The 17,657-nt window shown below is 42.2% G+C and overlaps 1 protein-coding gene across 4 annotated transcripts; it reads right to left on the bottom strand.

Annotated features, from left to right (window-relative positions):
• Positions 1-5,718: 5,718 nt before the first annotated feature.
• On the bottom strand, positions 5,719-17,619 carry LOC135484299 (calpain-9-like). Of its 4 annotated transcripts, none has more exons than XM_064765639.1 (16): positions 16,760-17,619; positions 16,218-16,302; positions 15,721-15,976; positions 15,208-15,385; positions 14,698-14,787; positions 14,116-14,163; positions 11,861-12,039; positions 11,424-11,581; positions 11,092-11,252; positions 10,651-10,862; positions 10,203-10,317; positions 9,750-9,866; positions 9,273-9,420; positions 8,675-8,791; positions 8,399-8,451; positions 5,719-8,181 (listed from the first exon to the last, which is right to left on the bottom strand). In XM_064765639.1, exons 1-16 carry the CDS (start codon positions 17,453-17,455, stop codon positions 8,155-8,157), a joined length of 2,640 nt encoding a protein of 879 aa, XP_064621709.1. In that variant the 5' UTR covers positions 17,456-17,619; the 3' UTR covers positions 5,719-8,154. The 4 variants fall into 4 exon arrangements, with proteins under 4 accessions (XP_064621709.1, XP_064621710.1, XP_064621711.1 ...); XM_064765640.1 differs by having other exon boundaries at positions 14,698-14,784; XM_064765641.1 differs by lacking the exon at positions 14,116-14,163.
• Positions 17,620-17,657: the final 38 nt, after the last annotated feature.

Genomic DNA, 17,657 nt, shown 5'->3' with positions numbered 1-17,657 from the left:
CGATGTTCTCCCACGTGAGGTTCATGAACTACTTCAAGAAGGCTACTTGAGTTGCCTCACTGGTCAGGTTGAGCCAGTCTTCAACTGTACCGGAAGACATAAGCTCCACCAAAGGCAGACGAGTTACGATGTTCCCCCACGTGAGGTTCATGAACTACTTCAAGAAGGCTACTTGAGTTGCCTCACTGGTCAGGTTGAGCCAGTCTTCAACTGTACCGGAAGACATAAGCTCCACCAAAGGCAGACGAGTTACTATGTTCTCCCACTTGAGGTTCATGAACTACTTCAAGCAGGCTACTTGAGTTGCCTCACTGGTCAGGTTGAGCCAGTCTTCTACTGTACCGGAAGACAGAAGCTCCACCAAAGGCAGAAGAGTAACGATGTTTTCCTGAGATATTAAGGTACATTGATAACTCAACCTACATGAGTTGTCTTAGTGGTCAGGTTGTGCCAGAAGATAAAAGCTCCACTAAAGGCAGAAGAGTAGCGATGTTGTCCACTTCAGGTTCATGAACTACTTCAAGCAGGCTACTTGAGTTGCCTCACTGGTCAGGTTGAGCCTGTCTTCAACTGTACCGGAAGACAGAAGCTCCACCAAAGGCAGGCGAGTTACGATGTTCTCCCACGTGAGGTTCATGAACTACTTCAAGCAGGCTACTTGAGTTGCCACACTGGTCAGGTTGAGCCTGTCTTCAACTGTACCGGAAGACAGAAGCTCCACCAAAGGCAGGCGAGTTACGATGTTCTCCCACGTGAGGTTCATGAACTACTTCAAGCAGGCTACTTGAGTTGCCTCACTGGTCAGGTTGAGCCCGGCTTCAACTGTACCGGAAGACAGAAGCTCCACCAAAGGCAGACGAGTTACGATGTTGTCCCACTTGAGGTTCATGAACTACTTCAAGCAGGCTACTTGAGTTGCCTCACTGGTCAGGTTGAGTCTGTCTTCAACTGTACCGGAAGACAGAAGCTCCACCAAAGGCAGGCTAGTTACGATGTTTTCCCACGTGAGGTTCATGAACTACTTCAAGCAGGCTACTTGAGTTGCCTCACTGATCAGGTTGAGCCTGTCTTCAACTGTACCGGAAGACAGAAGCTCCACCAAAGGCAGACGAGTTACGATGTTCTCCCACGTGAGGTTCATAAACTACTTCAAGCAGGCTACTTGAGTTGCCTCACTGGTCAGGTTGAGCCCGGCTTCAACTGTACCGGAAGACAGAAGCTCCACCAAAGGCAGACGAGTTACGATGTTGTCCCACTTCAGGTTCATGAACTACTTCAAGCAGGCTACTTGAGTTGCCTCACTGGTCAGGTTGAGTCTGTCTTCAACTGTACCGGAAGACAGAAGCTCCACCAAAGGCAGGCTAGTTACGATGTTCTCCCACGTGAGGTTTATGAACTACTTCAAGAAGGCTACTTGAGTTGCCTCACTGGTCAGGTTGAGCCAGTCTTCAACTGTACCGGAAGACAGAAGCTCCACCAAAGGCAGGCGAGTTACGATGTTCTCCCACGTGAGGTTCATGAACTACTTTAAGCAGGCTACTTGAGTTGACTCACTGGTCAGGTTGAGCCAGTCTTCAACTGTACCGGAAGACAGAAGCTCCACCAAAGGCAGACGAGTTACGATGTTCTCCCACGTGAGGTTCATGAACTACTTCAAGAAGGCTACTTGAGTTGCCTCACTGGTCAGGTTGAGCCAGTCTTCAACTGTACCGGAAGACATAAGCTCCACCAAAGGCAGACGAGTTACGATGTTCTCCCACGTGAGGTTCATGAACTACTTCAAGAAGGCTACTTGAGTTGCCTCACTGGTCAGGTTGAGCCAGTCTTCAACTGTACCGGAAGACATAAGCTCCACCAAAGGCAGACGAGTTACTATGTTCTCCCACTTGAGGTTCATGAACTACTTCAAGCAGGCTACTTGAGTTGCCTCACTGGTCAGGTTGAGCCAGTCTTCTACTGTACCGGAAGACAGAAGCTCCACCAAAGGCAGAAGAGTAACGATGTTTTCCTGAGATATTAAGGTACATTGATAACTCAACCTACATGAGTTGTCTTAGTGGTCAGGTTGTGCCAGAAGATAAAAGCTCCACTAAAGGCAGAAGAGTAGCGATGTTGTCCACTTCAGGTTCATGAACTACTTCAAGCAGGCTACTTGAGTTGCCACACTGGTCAGGTTGAGCCTGTCTTCAACTGTACCGGAAGACAGAAGCTCCACCAAAGGCAGGCGAGTTACGATGTTCTCCCACGTGAGGTTCATAAACTACTTCAAGCAGGCTACTTGAGTTGCCTCACTGGTCAGGTTGAGCCCGGCTTCAACTGTACCGGAAGACAGAAGCTCCACCAAAGGCAGACGAGTTACGATGTTGTCCCACTTCAGGTTCATGAACTACTTCAAGCAGGCTACTTGAGTTGCCTCACTGGTCAGGTTGAGTCTGTCTTCAACTGTACCGGAAGACAGAAGCTCCACCAAAGGCAGGCTAGTTACGATGTTCTCCCACGTGAGGTTTATGAACTACTTCAAGCAGTCTACTTGAGTTGCCTCACTGGTCAGGTTGAGCCTGTCTTCAACTGTACCGGAAGACAGAAGCTCCACCAAAGGCAGGCGAGTTACGATGTTCTCCCACGTGAGGTTCATGAACTACTTCAAGCAGGCTACTTGAGTTGCCACACTGGTCAGGTTGAGCCTGTCTTCAACTGTACCGGAAGACAGAAGCTCCACCAAAGGCAGGCGAGTTACGATGTTCTCCCACGTGAGGTTCATGAACTACTTCAAGCAGGCTACTTGAGTTGCCTCACTGGTCAGGTTGAGCCCGGCTTCAACTGTACCGGAAGACAGAAGCTCCACCAAAGGCAGACGAGTTACGATGTTGTCCCACTTGAGGTTCATGAACTACTTCAAGCAGGCTACTTGAGTTGCCTCACTGGTCAGGTTGAGTCTGTCTTCAACTGTACCGGAAGACAGAAGCTCCACCAAAGGCAGGCTAGTTACGATGTTTTCCCACGTGAGGTTCATGAACTACTTCAAGCAGGCTACTTGAGTTGCCTCACTGATCAGGTTGAGCCTGTCTTCAACTGTACCGGAAGACAGAAGCTCCACCAAAGGCAGACGAGTTACGATGTTCTCCCACGTGAGGTTCATGAACTACTTCAAGCAGGCTACTTGAGTTGCCTCACTGGTCAGGTTGATCCAGTCTTCAACTGTACCGGAAGACAGAAGCTCCACCAAAGGCAAACGAGTTACGATGTAGTTGCCTCACTGGTCAGGTTGAGCCAGTCTTCAACTGTACCGGAAGACAGAAGCTCCACCAAAGGCAGAAGAGTAACGATGTTTTCCTGAGATATTGAGGTACATTGATAACTCAAGCTACATGAGTTGTCTTAGTGGTCAGGTTGTGCCAGAAGATAAAAGCTCCACGAAAGGCAGAAGAGTAGCGATGTTATCCTGAGCTACTTGAGGTACATGACCCGCTTTAAGCAGGCTACATGAGTTGTATTTGTGGTCAGGTTGGGCAAGTCTTCAACTGTACCGGAAGACAGAAGCTCCACCAAAGGCAGACGAGTTACGATGTTCTCCCACGTGAGGTTCATGAACTACTTCAAGCAGGCTACTTGAGTTGCCTCACTGGTCAGGTTGAGCCAGTCTTCAACTGTACCGGAAGACAGAAGCTCCACCAAAGGCAGACGAGTTACGATGTTCTCCCACGTGAGGTTCATGAACTACTTCAAGCAGGCTACTTGAGTTGCCTCACTGGTCAGGTTGAGCCAGTCTTCAACTGTACCGGAAGACAGAAGCTCCACCAAAGGCAGAAGAGTAACGATGTTTTCCTGAGATATTGAGGTACATTGATAACTCAAGCTACATGAGTTGTCTTAGTGGTCAAGTTTTGCCAGAAGATAAAAGCTCCACGAAAGGCAGAAGAGTAGCGATGTTATCCTGAGCTACTTGAGGTACATGACCCGCTTTAAGCAGGCTACATGAGTTGTATTTGTGGTCAGGTTGGGCCAGTCTTCAACTGTACCGGAAGACAGAAGCTCCACCAAAGGCAGGCGAGTTACGATGTTGTCCACTTCAGGTTCATGAACTACTTCAAGCAGGCTACTTGAGTTGCCACACTGGTCAGGTTGAGCCTGTCTTCAACTGTACCGGAAGACAGAAGCTCCACCAAAGGCAGGCGAGTTACGATGTTCTCCCACGTGAGGTTCATGAACTACTTCAAGCAGGCTACTTGAGTTGCCACACTGGTCAGGTTGAGCCTGTCTTCAACTGTACCGGAAGACAGAAGCTCCACCAAAGGCAGGCGAGTTACGATGTTCTCCCACGTGAGGTTCATGAACTACTTCAAGCAGGCTACTTGAGTTACCTCACTGGTCAGGTTGAGCCAGTCTTCAACTGTACCGGAAGACATAAGCTCCACCAAAGGCAGACGAGTTACGATGTTCTCCCACTTGAGGTTCATGAACTACTTCAAGCAGGCTACTTGAGTTGCCTCACTGGTCAGGTTGAGCCAGTCTTCAACTGTACCGGAAGACAGAAGCTCCACCAAAGGCAGAAGAGTAACGATGTTTTCCTGAGATATTAAGGTACATTGATAACTCAAGCTACATGAGTTGTCTTAGTGGTCAGGTTGTGCCAGAAGATAAAAGCTCCACGAAAGGCAGAAGAGTAGCGATGTCATCCTGAGCTACTAGAGGTACATGACCCGCTTTAAGCAGGCTACATGAGTTGTATTTGTGGTCAGGTTGAGCAAGTCTTCAACTGTACCAGAAGACAGAAGCTCCACCAAAGGCAGGCGAGTTACGATGTTGTCCACTTCAGGTTCATGAACTACTTCAAGCAGGCTACTTGAGTTGCCACACTGGTCAGGTTGAGCCTGTCTTCAACTGTACCGGAAGACAGAAGCTCCACCAAAGGCAGGCGAGTTACGATGTTCTCCCACGTGAGGTTCATGAACTACTTCAAGCAGGCTACTTGAGTTGCCACACTGGTCAGGTTGAGCCTGTCTTCAACTGTACCGGAAGACAGAAGCTCCACCAAAGGCAGGCGAGTTACGATGTTCTCCCACGTGAGGTTCATGAACTACTTCAAGCAGGCTACTTGAGTTGCCTCACTGGTCAGGTTGAGCGAGTCTTCAACTCTGCCAGAAGAGAGAAGCTCCACCAAAGGCAGACGATTACGATGTTGTCCCACTTGAGGTTCATGAACTACTTCAAGCAGGCTACTTGAGTTGCCACACTGGTTAGGTTGAGCCTGTCTTCAACTGTACCGGAAGACAGAAGCTCCACCAAAGGCAGGCGAGTTACGATGTTCTCCCACATGAGGTTCATGAACTACTTCAAGCAGGCTACTTGAGTTGCCTCACTGGTCAGGTTGAGCCAGTCTTCAACTGTACCGCAAGACAGAAGCTCCACCAAAGGCAGGCGAGTTACGATGTTCTCCCACGTGAGGTTCATGAACTACTTCAAGCAGGCTACTCGAGTTGCCTCACTGGTCAGGTTGAGCCTGTCTTCAACTCTGCCAGAAGACAGAAGCTCCACCAAAGGCAGACGAGTTATGGTGTTGTCCTGAGGTACATAAACTATGTTAAGCAGACTTCTTGAGTCGAGTTGTCTTCATGTAGATTAAAGGGAAGACAGAAGCTCTACCAGGAAATCATGGCTAGGTCCATGGTTCATGTATATCAGATAAGTCGCAAGGAGAAATGACATTAAACGTTTTTCTAATTAACAGGTTTATTGACTTTCTTTTGGAATGGATCATATTCTAAGCACCAAGGTGCTTTATGACATAATACGCTTCTTGATAATGGAACATGTATAAACAGCTTTAGTACAAAGATAAACAAACATACACCTCAGATATAAAATTTATAAACGAATATATTTAGTTTTTATTCAAGAAGCCTAGGAATGAATCCATGGAAGAAGAATATGAAGTAGTGATCAAATGGGACTACATGTAAGTGCGGGAACAATTGATCATATTCTTTTGCTGTGCAGGGAATTACACAATGTGGATCAGACATGTCTTTCAAACAGCTATACCCAGGTGGCACTAAAATGTGCACTTGTCCACCCTATGCAACAAAGAAGATGGCCATTGGCATGTTCTTCCTGTCGGTATAGCAGGGTCTCCTTTGAAGACACATTACAACTGCTCCTTTAATAGCTCTCCACGTCCTTTAATAAAGATGTGGACATACATACACAAATATACAGAAAGCTACATAGGCAATACAGAACAAAGACAATAGTTTATAACTACATATACATATCATAAAATCAACTATAACATGAACTCTTTGGACTACTAGGTAACTTACCCTATTTAAGTAGTTTTAGAACGTGGATGGTACAGAAACGTCAATAAAACATACATACAAGCGCAATCACCCAAGCAATCCAAAATGATATTATCATGTTTACTGTCAACATCAAGATTACAGCCAAATCAAGGAATATTTCCCATGGTTTAAACCTCACAAGTTATCAAAAAATATTGCCATTAGTTAACATCAAACATCTTCCTTAACAATTATTGTGAATCACATTGCAGCCTGGCAGGTTTTAACTTAATTTAACAACATCATTTTAATCCAAAGTGTGCGATTTTATTATTTAACATTTTCACCGAGTCATTGGAGTATTTCATTTGCTAAAGTACATGTAAGTAACAGAAGTGCAAGCTTTGTACTCTCTGGTGACGTTCAGACTTGTATATTTATTTTCTTGATATGAGGCTTTCTAGCACCATCTGGCAACTACTCTCCACATTAACCAGAACCAAATTTTTGGAAGGATGGTCCCTGAAAACTGACATCCTTATGACCTTCAAACTAAAAAAGGTGCCAATGTGAATCCCTTATGAAAATTTATGTTGTTGCAGGTGGTAAAAATTGTGATGCTTTCAGTAATTAATGACTAACACATACTTAATACACTGCTCTTTATATGCGATAATAGAATTTTTACAGGAACATATAAAATTGCATTTTGATAAAATTGTATAAAGAATAGCATAACAAAAACCTTATAAAGATTATTATAAGAATATCAAAGTTGACATTTAGAACCATCACCCCAATACATTGCTGAGAATGCGCAGAAGATGTTGAAAGACTGAAAAATTATTTTTCGATTTTACAAAATATTTTGGGAATTTTCAATTTTAATTCGGATGCAGTCACATTGAAACTTGCATGGCTTTTAACACAGTTTTCAGTACTGGTACCTAAAAAAAAGAAAAATTATTGACTTCGAAACTGGAATCCATTTAATACCGTTACTTTGTATCTACTTTCAAAATTCAGAGTTCAAAATTAGGCAAAGAGATTTGGCTGAAAGAGCATTACTGAGGAACATACACTTTCAATACATGTATTAAGACCTTGCTATGCCAAAAAATACTGATAACTGAATCAAAAATACTGTCCCAGCCCACAATCACCTTAAACATGAAGTATTTTGAGAACCAACTTAGAGGCAAGTAAGCCAAATGAGTTAAGCCTATGAATAAATTAAGTAGGAAAACCGTTAGCTGTAAAACAGAAGCTTGAATACATGTTACTACTCAGGTGGTGACCATCGGCTTTGTATGCACTTTGGCTTTTATTCCATCCCCAGGCAGGCTACCAGGGAACTACAATGCTCAAATGTACACAATGTGTTACAAGACCACTCCCATATAGAGACATAAGGAAGTTTTTGCGCCAATCATAGTTAATGTATTGATATTTCATCTGTGATCATTTCCGTGTGACGTAACCAATGGTCACTACCTGATAACTACTCCAGTAAAGTTTGAACCTAATTTACTAATTTAAGCCTACAAGTACTGATGAGTTTCGATCTTTACAAATATACAAAATACAGATACTAGCGGCTTGAGTGTCACATAATTATTCGGATCAAAATCTTTACAAATGTCTAATACTAATTTTATTCATCACCTGTGTCTTCTTTTATAAAATGGTAAAAGATTACCAACAAATCAATTGAATCAACTGAATTCTCATTAACTTTTGTTGACACATTTGTTGCACATCTAAAGTGTCCCTGCATCTAGGATGTTTGTCCGTGATCAGATGCCAGAGACTGCTGCCTTATGGTTCAAGCCTTCTGGTGGTGAAACACTGGGGAAGACCGTCCTAGTAGTGTTTAAACAAGCATTCCATTGTGAAGAAACTAGAACAGGAAAGAATCAGATAAGCACATGATTTAGCAAAATAGTAATCCGAGTATTTAGAATAAATCAAATTTTTATTCAATTCAAAGAATGAAGAGGTGGCCACTAATGGTAGGTTCCACTGAGATCAAACCAAACCTACCACGTAACCTCCCCCCCCCGTCAGGATTTGCATTGACCAATGCACAAAGACAGTACAAGACTGGAAATACATACCTCCTCCAGTGAGAAAACACCCTCTGCTTTCTTCTTTTGATTGTGATAGATATCTGAAATACCAAAGATGAACATTAAGCACCTAGGCCGACTTCCACATCAGTACGAAAGGCAAGCCAACATCTATTGATCTATTGATGTTAAATTCTTAAAACAGAAAGTAAAACAAGGACACCCTTGCTATTCACATTGATTAAGGACTCAGATTAAGGACATTGATTAAGGGCGCAGATTTTCTGCGATTTATTGAAGTGTCTATAGTATATGTGAACTTACTGCTTAGCTGCATGAGCCGTGCCATACACATGATGAAGCTGTCGAGGGAGATGCGATCAGTCTCGTCGGCAAACTTGAAGATCATACTGCCCAGAACCTTTACACTGACCTTATAACCTGAATTAACAATAGTAACACAAAATATGTTAAACATATTCTTTGACTTAACTTCTTGGACACTATGGGAAAAAATATCAAACATATTCTTTGGCTCAACTTGCTTGTCGGAAACTATGGAAAAATTTGGTCAATGACAACTTAATCTGGACCAACAGGTTCTGTGATATCTCAGGTATTATCCAGATTGCTCAAGTGACTAGAGATAATGGGTGATATGAATAAAGTCTAGCAATTGCTTTTACTTCAGTTTTCTACAGAAAGGCACAGTGTAAATGTACATAGAGTTTTAGATAAAAGCATTTGCTAGTCTTTATTCATATCACCCAATGTCACCTGCACGCTACAACATGAGCTAGAGTTCCCCACATCAGACACAAGCTCCTCCTAATGCTGATAACTGCAACTAGAGCTATGTATGAATATCTCTAGCAAAGCCCAACGTTCCTGCCGAGAAGATGATGATGAAATTTGGATTTACCGAGAGATGCCACTGCATTCCTCAGCTCGATCGTGTCAATGAAACCAGAGTTGTCTCTGTCACTCTTCAGGAACGTCTGCTTCCACGTCTTAATGACATTCCAAAGGTAGATGAACTCATTGTAGCCAAGGCGACCAGAGTAGTCCACCTGAGAAGTGGTCAAGGAAATGCTTTCATAGTTGTTCTGGAGACTATCAAGACAACAAACTGGAGATTGAACAACCTTGCCTAGTATGACAGCTCTATGAAGGACACTCTGAGGACTGACAAATGCTGCTCTAAGTAGAGAGATGTCCTACTTGCAAAGATGTCTGCTAGAGTCTGTGCTTCTAGTTCAAATTCAATATACAAAGTGATGAAATTAAGAAACAGATAGGCCTACCACTAATCCAGTCATCGATGTAGGTCAATATTATGTGTACATGTATACATGAACATGAACATTATTTTCAAACTATGCAAAATTGAAAAGGATACATCCATCAAGGCAACCATAGCTTTACATGATCCCAGGCTGATTTCTCGGTGGTTGGGTTCAGAGTGGAGAGCATTGTTCAACACTTGGTGAAACTCAAATGCGCTGATTTCCATATCCTGGAATAAAAAATATCAAAATGTAATGGAAACAGAGAGAAAGCACTAGCATGTACAGTGTTGAAGTGTGAAAATGCATGTAGATGTGACTTGTGACATGGAAGACTGCTGGGGAACATTGGGGAACAAAGTAACAAAGTCAATAGTGGAAGATGAACTGACATTTCATGTGTAACGTGCAGCTCTAGTCTCAGTAATGGACCAAAAGGACCTTTCAGCTCTTGAATGATTGCCACACTTACTCTATCAGAACTTGCCTCTTTTTTAAAAAATGGAGTGTAGGCTCTCTCAAAGAAAACGTACAATGATGAAAAATATTCAAAAGCGTAGAATTACCTCTCCAGAAACATCATAGAAGAATCGCTTGAATTCTGCTTCTTTGTTCTTGATATCTGGATCCTTGTCTGTGACGGGGTCTGGTATGTCAACATCAACATTCTCATCAATCGGCCTGCAGGAGGGAAACAAACAGAAACACATGTTTCTTTCAATATGAAAACATCAGTAGCCTAGTTCCAAAGTTGCCGATAGGGAAAAACCCAAGAGATCTTTGCAAGTGAACTTTTTTTAAGGTCTTACGCTCATACAGATGTACAATGTAACAGTAAGTCCACTGCTTTCTGTAGACTGTGTAGACCATGTTAACCAGTCTACAGTAAGTGACTGTTTGGAACTGATCCAGTCTAAATCAACAAGACCAAAGAGGATACAAGGTTAAGCCAACGCCTCCTCACTCAGCCCACAAAGGACAAACATGGTGTTTCCATGTTAAAATTCAACTTACTCGGTTTGATTTTCCTTCTCAAAGAAGAACCTAAGCATAAAGGATGTTTCTTGGTTTGGCTCAAACGTAGAGGGGATGACCACGTACTCCCCTGGTTCCATCAGGAAACGCTTGACATTCTGCCTCGAGTTGGAATAGTAGTCACATCGTTCGACGTAACCAAAGTAGTCGAAGTACTTCCGGGGGAGTGGTACAGGGAAATCTTTTACGCACTGGAATGAAAGGATTTGGCAATGTACATGTAAACACAGTGTGACTAACAGCCGCTTTATGGAGAATGCCACACTTGACATCAAATATTTTCATTTGAATAGCCATGGTAGTCTTCAAACGGGCTTGATACTAGTGGAAGGAATGCCTGTGCTGCCCTCCAATATAGCCACATTGCCTCCAAATTTCATACTCGGCAAAGGTTAAGCAAACAAACTATACAAAATGTACCTTGTATATCACGAAACCGATATCCACATTTTTGGCATTCTTATTTTTCATGCGGCGTTTATCGATTTGCATCAGCTCAACCAGGAAGCTGCAACTGTTGTCCTCATCATCATCACTGTCCTTTAGAATCACCTTGAACTGTGGGTTCATCCAGTGGGTTTCTGAAAGATTGAAAGGATCATCCACATTGGTTTTTTTAAGTGAAAAACATGAGCAGTTTGCAATAACTCCTCCTGGCTAGTGACAGTTCATTACAGTTCGCTCAAAGAAGAAAGGACTAATGCAGAGCCACTTCATGGATGCATGTGAATCTGATATCAAAGGACACATACCCTTTGCGCTTGGTCTTCCTCCTGCTGTGACGCCCTTCACCCACTTGCTGTGGTAGATTTTGGATGTCCACTGCCGCGAGGCCATGACATTCGACTCAGGTGGCATGTTGCAGATATCAAGGCTGTGGAAGTTATCAAGGAAGTCTCGAAAATCCATCCTGAATTTGAAATAAGATTAAGAATTAAGAATGCACGGACTGAAATTCCACCTCAATATTGAGCAGAATCTCTGAACCCCATCTTTCTTCGCCCTATCTGATATCATCAGCCACAAGCAGATGTACATGTATATCAAGACCACACTGCTCCCATCAACATAAATTTCATCTGATTTCAAGAGATCCCGACCAAAACTTTAACTCAACTTTCAAGATCTTCTTAAAGAATCTTCAACAGCTCATCAGTATAAGAAGTCAGAGCTCTGATCAAAAGCTTACCAGAATTCCCCATCATCCCTGAACACCAGGCCCATGGCTCGCCTCTGATCTTCTGGAATACTATTCCATTCTGGTGACCGGTCACTCCACGGGCCATTCCACTCAATTCTGCTGCCCCAGGGGTTCCTGATACGAACTAGAGTAATTGGGACTTCTCCACGGTCCGATATCAGGCGGATCTAGTGAGTAGAATGAGGCATTGAAAACTTGAAATAAAACTTTTGAAATTATGTATGGACGTATTGAGAGATGGCGGAGACGCTATTGGTGACTTTGTGTAACTTAATTTGACCTACCCGACCCCTGCCTACTCCCTTTAATCTATAGACAGAGAGTCTCAATGTACTTGGATGTGTTGGACCAGACTATCAGTCTTTCCTTCAGGGCGCAGCCCCTCCTCAAAAACACTACTAAGATATTACTTTGACTATGAAATGTACCCATTTAAAAATTTCAATGCTGTTCCCCCCACGTCTGATGATCATGCAAACAAATCTTACAATTGTAAGACCGGACATGACACTTGAGAAAAAATCTTACTTCCTACATTCTACTAATAATAAGGAAGGCATGCCCATGATGGGAATGAGAGGAATTCCATAATCTATGTCATGACAGAGAGACATGCCAAGAGTTTACAAGCAGGTGAAAACAAGACATATTATCATCACTTGACACAGGACAGAAACATAATCAAATTTTCACTAGAAGGACTACAGTTCATTCATAAATCATTTGTCATCATCATTTCGGGCTGTGGTTGCAAAGTAAAGATCATACTAAAAACAAATCTCTATGAGTCTAAATTTTCGGCCCCAATTGATGTTAACAAAGTATCTACAAATGGACTACAGAAAAAGTATAATTGGCACATGACAGACAGGAGATGCAGAATCTGATAACTTAGGTACTTTATTTTACATTATAATGCTTCAGCCTTTAAAATATTTGTTAACATACCACAACTGGTATCACACTTGATCTAAAGTAAACACTGTAGGGGTTTTAACCCAGTTTGATACTTGCCAACCAGGTTAAGTGTAGCAGGGTCACAGGTGCTGGTCATGTTATAAAAATAGGATAACCTTTTGTACTAACATAATGTCCACAAATTGACCAAATGAGCCATGAACTGAACAATGCATGCCAGCCAGATTTTTCACAGTCTGATGACATAAAATGGACAATCATACAAACATGTAGTTTATCGTGCGTGATTGGACCCATCAAACAATGAATACTATGCAGTCTCCCTTTTTTTGGCTAATGAATTTCCAGTATTGATGGAACTAGTAATGATTGCATTTACTTCGATGAAAATTTTTTCCTTTACTGATAAGCTGTTCATTATATGAAACAGATTTGCAGCAGACATCAATGTTGTCATTACTGTTTGATCGACACTGTAACTAGAATGTAACTATCATGCACAAGCATCCTAATAGTTTTACTAATAAAGGCAGTGCCATGTAAACTGTAATCAGAAACAATAGCGAGCTCTGATTCAGACATAAACGTATGTACATGTAGATTCAGCTAGGCCACAGAATTACCTTGAATAAATTATCTACTCCAAGTAATGCAATGGTCAATTGAAAAGGTATGTATCAAATGACACAATTTTTAATAGTGTTACAGTGATGCAATGTTACTGGACAAGGCTTGAATTGCTGAATTGTATCCATACATGTACATCTACAGTACATTGTACATCAACCAAGCAGCAAAAGAAATGACAGCTTTGGGACCGAAACTTGTGTCCTTAATAGACAGGTGCCCACTAACAGAGATTCCAGTGTGCCTATACTTTGAACAAACAGTAAATGCTGGCTTAATATACAAGGCACAGACAAACAGCTGGTTATGATCACCTGAGATTGAAATGAATACATAAGTTGTGTTAGTGCTAGAGTTTAGAAGCCTATGACTAAAACAAGGCAATGACTGAAATGTTAGCCTATCTTCTCTCACTATCCGGTTAGTAAACCAAGGCAATGTAACGTCTGAGATACATCCACTCCTATCAGAACCCTCAGAGGATTGACAGATACATAATATGTACACTCCAAACATTTGTCTCTTAAAACAAAAACTGATTTTGACCAAAATTCAATACTCTTTTTAAAAGGTTAAAAATCTGCTCTTTTGCCCCACCCCAGGTACAAAGATATGATGAACTGTCTCACGAAATTTTGAAACCCCAATTTTTTACCCTGTCAGTCCTCAATGGAAAGATGATTATAACTATGATATACCTCTTTGCCTTGGTATGTTTTTGGAAGGATGTGCCTTGGGATTCTGATCTAGAAAATGGCATAAAGCAATTTTAAAGGTGGTGATATCGTGCAAGTTAATGCAAAAACCAATTTTGAATAAAACTCCACGAAAAGCTCAAGAATCTTTACAATCAACACAGGTAGGTATTGCCATTCAATTTGAGAAACAGATGTGACGTTACTGCTTCCGTTTAGTTAGGCCAAGCTGGTGTAAAGGGCCAGGTTATGATAGATACCATCACCAAACCATATTTACATAGAGTACATGTACTACTCATCAGAACCACAGATTTTTATTGGCAAATTGAACATATGCTTGTCATATCAAAAGTTTTATACATAGATTTTATCACATGTGGGTCACATTGCCGACCCTCAACCATTCTAATCTTTTTGTTGCTTTTTTTCATTTGAAGCTCAAAATGGCAAATTCCATACTTCAGAGTCAATGTTAGTCAAAGAAAAGTATTGCCATTCATAGAGCTTTACTTTAAAAGGCCTTCCAAAGTCCCCTTCAATGAGATGATAATAATTTTAACAACACTTATCAACGGGACTCACCTCTCTCATATCTGTGATGCTATATGCATGGCCCCCAGCCAGTCCGTTGGGAAGAATCGTCTCTCCACCACTACGATCACCAGTAGCCTGCTACATGGTACAAAGGAAAGGGTATTAGGACTATATGAATATCTGAATATGGTATACACATGAATAAAATGCAGGGTTTTTAAAAGCAAAATAACCTAAAAACCACTTTAACTGGCTCCTTGTTTTGACCCACTAACCACTTCGTAACATATTTTTCCTTTAAGGCGGGTAGACTAGGCAATGGTTTGTTTAATTCACCTGTCCCTCATGTGGAGGAGCTCTCTACTGCACATCAACCAAGCTCAGTACACTTCAATCTTGAATAATCACCTAGTGGCCATCAGCCATCTTGCTTCTTAATGTGTTGCGTCCCTAGTCTCATCCATGTGAGCACACAATCTTTTAACTAGCGAGCTTCTCAATGTGTGCATGAAAAGTTCTGATGCACAATAAATACATGTAAAGCGTTCAAGAACTCACATTAATGCCTGCTCCAATCACAGACTGTCTCTCCAGTGCCTTGAACATGATATTGACAATATTTCTTGGGATGGTGTTGGGACGGGTGAGTAGGTAGGATTCTGTGAGTCCACCAGTAAAATCTGTCAAAGCATCGGCAATCTGGCCACCCTTGATAGCCTCATAGGAACCAAAGAGTCTGCAAGGAAGGGGAAAACTAAGTTAGACGCATCAAACACTCATTATCGCCAAGTAATACACAGGAATAAATCAAGTGTAGCTGATGTACAATCACTGTATTGCATTTCTTTTCAGTGATACTTGAGAATTATCACACCAGGCTCAGATTTCCCTTGCCTAACACCTTTGCAAAGAGTGAAGATCTGGCAAATGAAAAGAATTGCTCCAGCATGACTATTATTTATGTATGGGTGCTTCACAAACAGCACATCACATGTACATATACATGTATATATAATACGGGAATAATTCAGTTTTTTATTGGCAAGAACTCCCTTAACAAACAATACATACTTTGCATAAGCTTTCTCAATAAGGGCACCCCAGAATTCATTGGGAGAGTTTGAGTGAACAAACGCAAGTTGTCCGTTAATCGCTGGGAGACGATCATCGATGACAACCTCCTGCCACGTGCCTGCCTGCCAGAACTGAAACCGGAACATCCCGGCGTACCAGTCTGGGTGGAAGCTCTGTCCGCGGGGAATCAGGTTATAGACCAGTTCCATGTTCTCTGAAATACTGGCAAGGGCCGCAATCACCCAGCAGTCACCTAAAACAAAAGGATTACAAAATTAGCCAAAAAATTGCATTATTTTGGGTAGATGCTGGAGACAATATCACAATCAGTTTTAATGGACAGCTGTATCTGAATACGTCACAACCTAGACAAGTTGGGATTTTGATTGAAGACGCACTTGCAAATGATTCAAACACTGTAAATTCCTAATCATTCTTCACTTGCAGTCAAAGAGCCAAGACATGATTTGAACTTGATTTGAAATATTAATTACCCAATTTTCCTTGCTTCAAATCAAATCTGCTAGCACCTCCGACAAATAACTCAGGTTTCAGTCCTCGGTAGTGCCGTAGTATTTCCTGAAACATGTGAACATTTTATTGATCTAATATTCAGACGTGGGGTGGAATTCTTATATTATATTGTACATAGACATGTTAAAAACAAAAAATTTCATCGAACAAAAATATTTTTGCTAGATGACATTCACAGATAGCTGTATTACTCAATGACTACACCATGCAGTAAAACTCTTTCCATAAGATTCTCATAGGTGTTAACACGTGCAACTAAGCTTACCAGATCCCTAAGGCATGACAGGTGTTACGACATAGCTTTATCATTCAATAGGTATGCATTGCAATAAACTTCCTGCTTGACTTTCTTAACAATCTACATGTATTTCAAAATTCCATGGGATTGTAAAATAGGCATTGGTAAAGGGCATTCCTCATCCTTCCAAATTATTCAAGTGCATGATATAGGCATACTACAAAACTACAGACAGCACTGCACCATTTACCAAATGATACTTACACCTGGTCTCAACCATTCAAATCTGTTTGGTGGATGGCGGCTGAAGTAGATAGATTTATCAGCTGCTGGAAACTCTGGGTCTTCGTATAACATACGACGGCGCAAACAGTCAAGTCTTACACCTTCAAAATCATTCCCAACAGGTGGAGCTTCAACTGAACCAGATAACCCCAATGTTGGTGGCACCAGGGGTTCCATGCCGCTTTGGTTTGGTCTTGCCGGATTTTGACGTTTCATTGAAGAGAAATCTCCGTCTGGTCCAGGACGGTAGTTGTGCCGTTCAGATAAATCTGAATGAAAGTTTGGGTCCTGATTCCTATGCATTTCCCTGTGTTCTCTTTCCCGAGGGAGACTACCTTGTATCCGCATTCCTGGTGAGTGTGGTGAGTGCACACTACCATCACTGCCACCTCCACGACGATCACTGCCGGGGCCCAAATCTTGCATCGTTCGCATCCGTCCACTGAATTCCGGCTGGAACTGCGCTGCACCACTGACACTGCTTCCACCAAACGGTACTTGTCCCTGAACATGGCCATTCACCATGTTCATATTTTGTCCATGATCACGCATTGGACTTCGCTGGGGTGAGGGTTCAGCTGGGGGTGGGCCAACCCCACCACCACCAGCAACACCAAAAGCTGGCCCAGTGGCAGTGGGTTGGGGTGTGGGTCTTTGCCCGTATTGTCGATGCATTCTTGCTTATCAGTGCAAGATCAATGCAGCATGATATACTCTAGAATAAAATCTATCTAATAACACTTATTTCGTCACTTTCGACGATCAACATCGGTGGAAATACGAGATTTTTCTGCAGCTTCTGGCAAAAATTTGCTTTTCTGGTGCTATCCCTATTCAGCCTTCACCTTCACCCATTAGCAATGCTGGTTTCTGATTG

The sequence above is a fragment of the Lineus longissimus genome, chromosome 3 (assembly GCF_910592395.1).
Source record: "Lineus longissimus chromosome 3, tnLinLong1.2, whole genome shotgun sequence".
NCBI classification, from domain to species: Eukaryota; Metazoa; Nemertea; class Pilidiophora; order Heteronemertea; family Lineidae; genus Lineus; species Lineus longissimus.
Note: the sequence above shows the minus strand (reverse complement) of the source record. Positions and strands in the feature narration are given on the sequence as shown.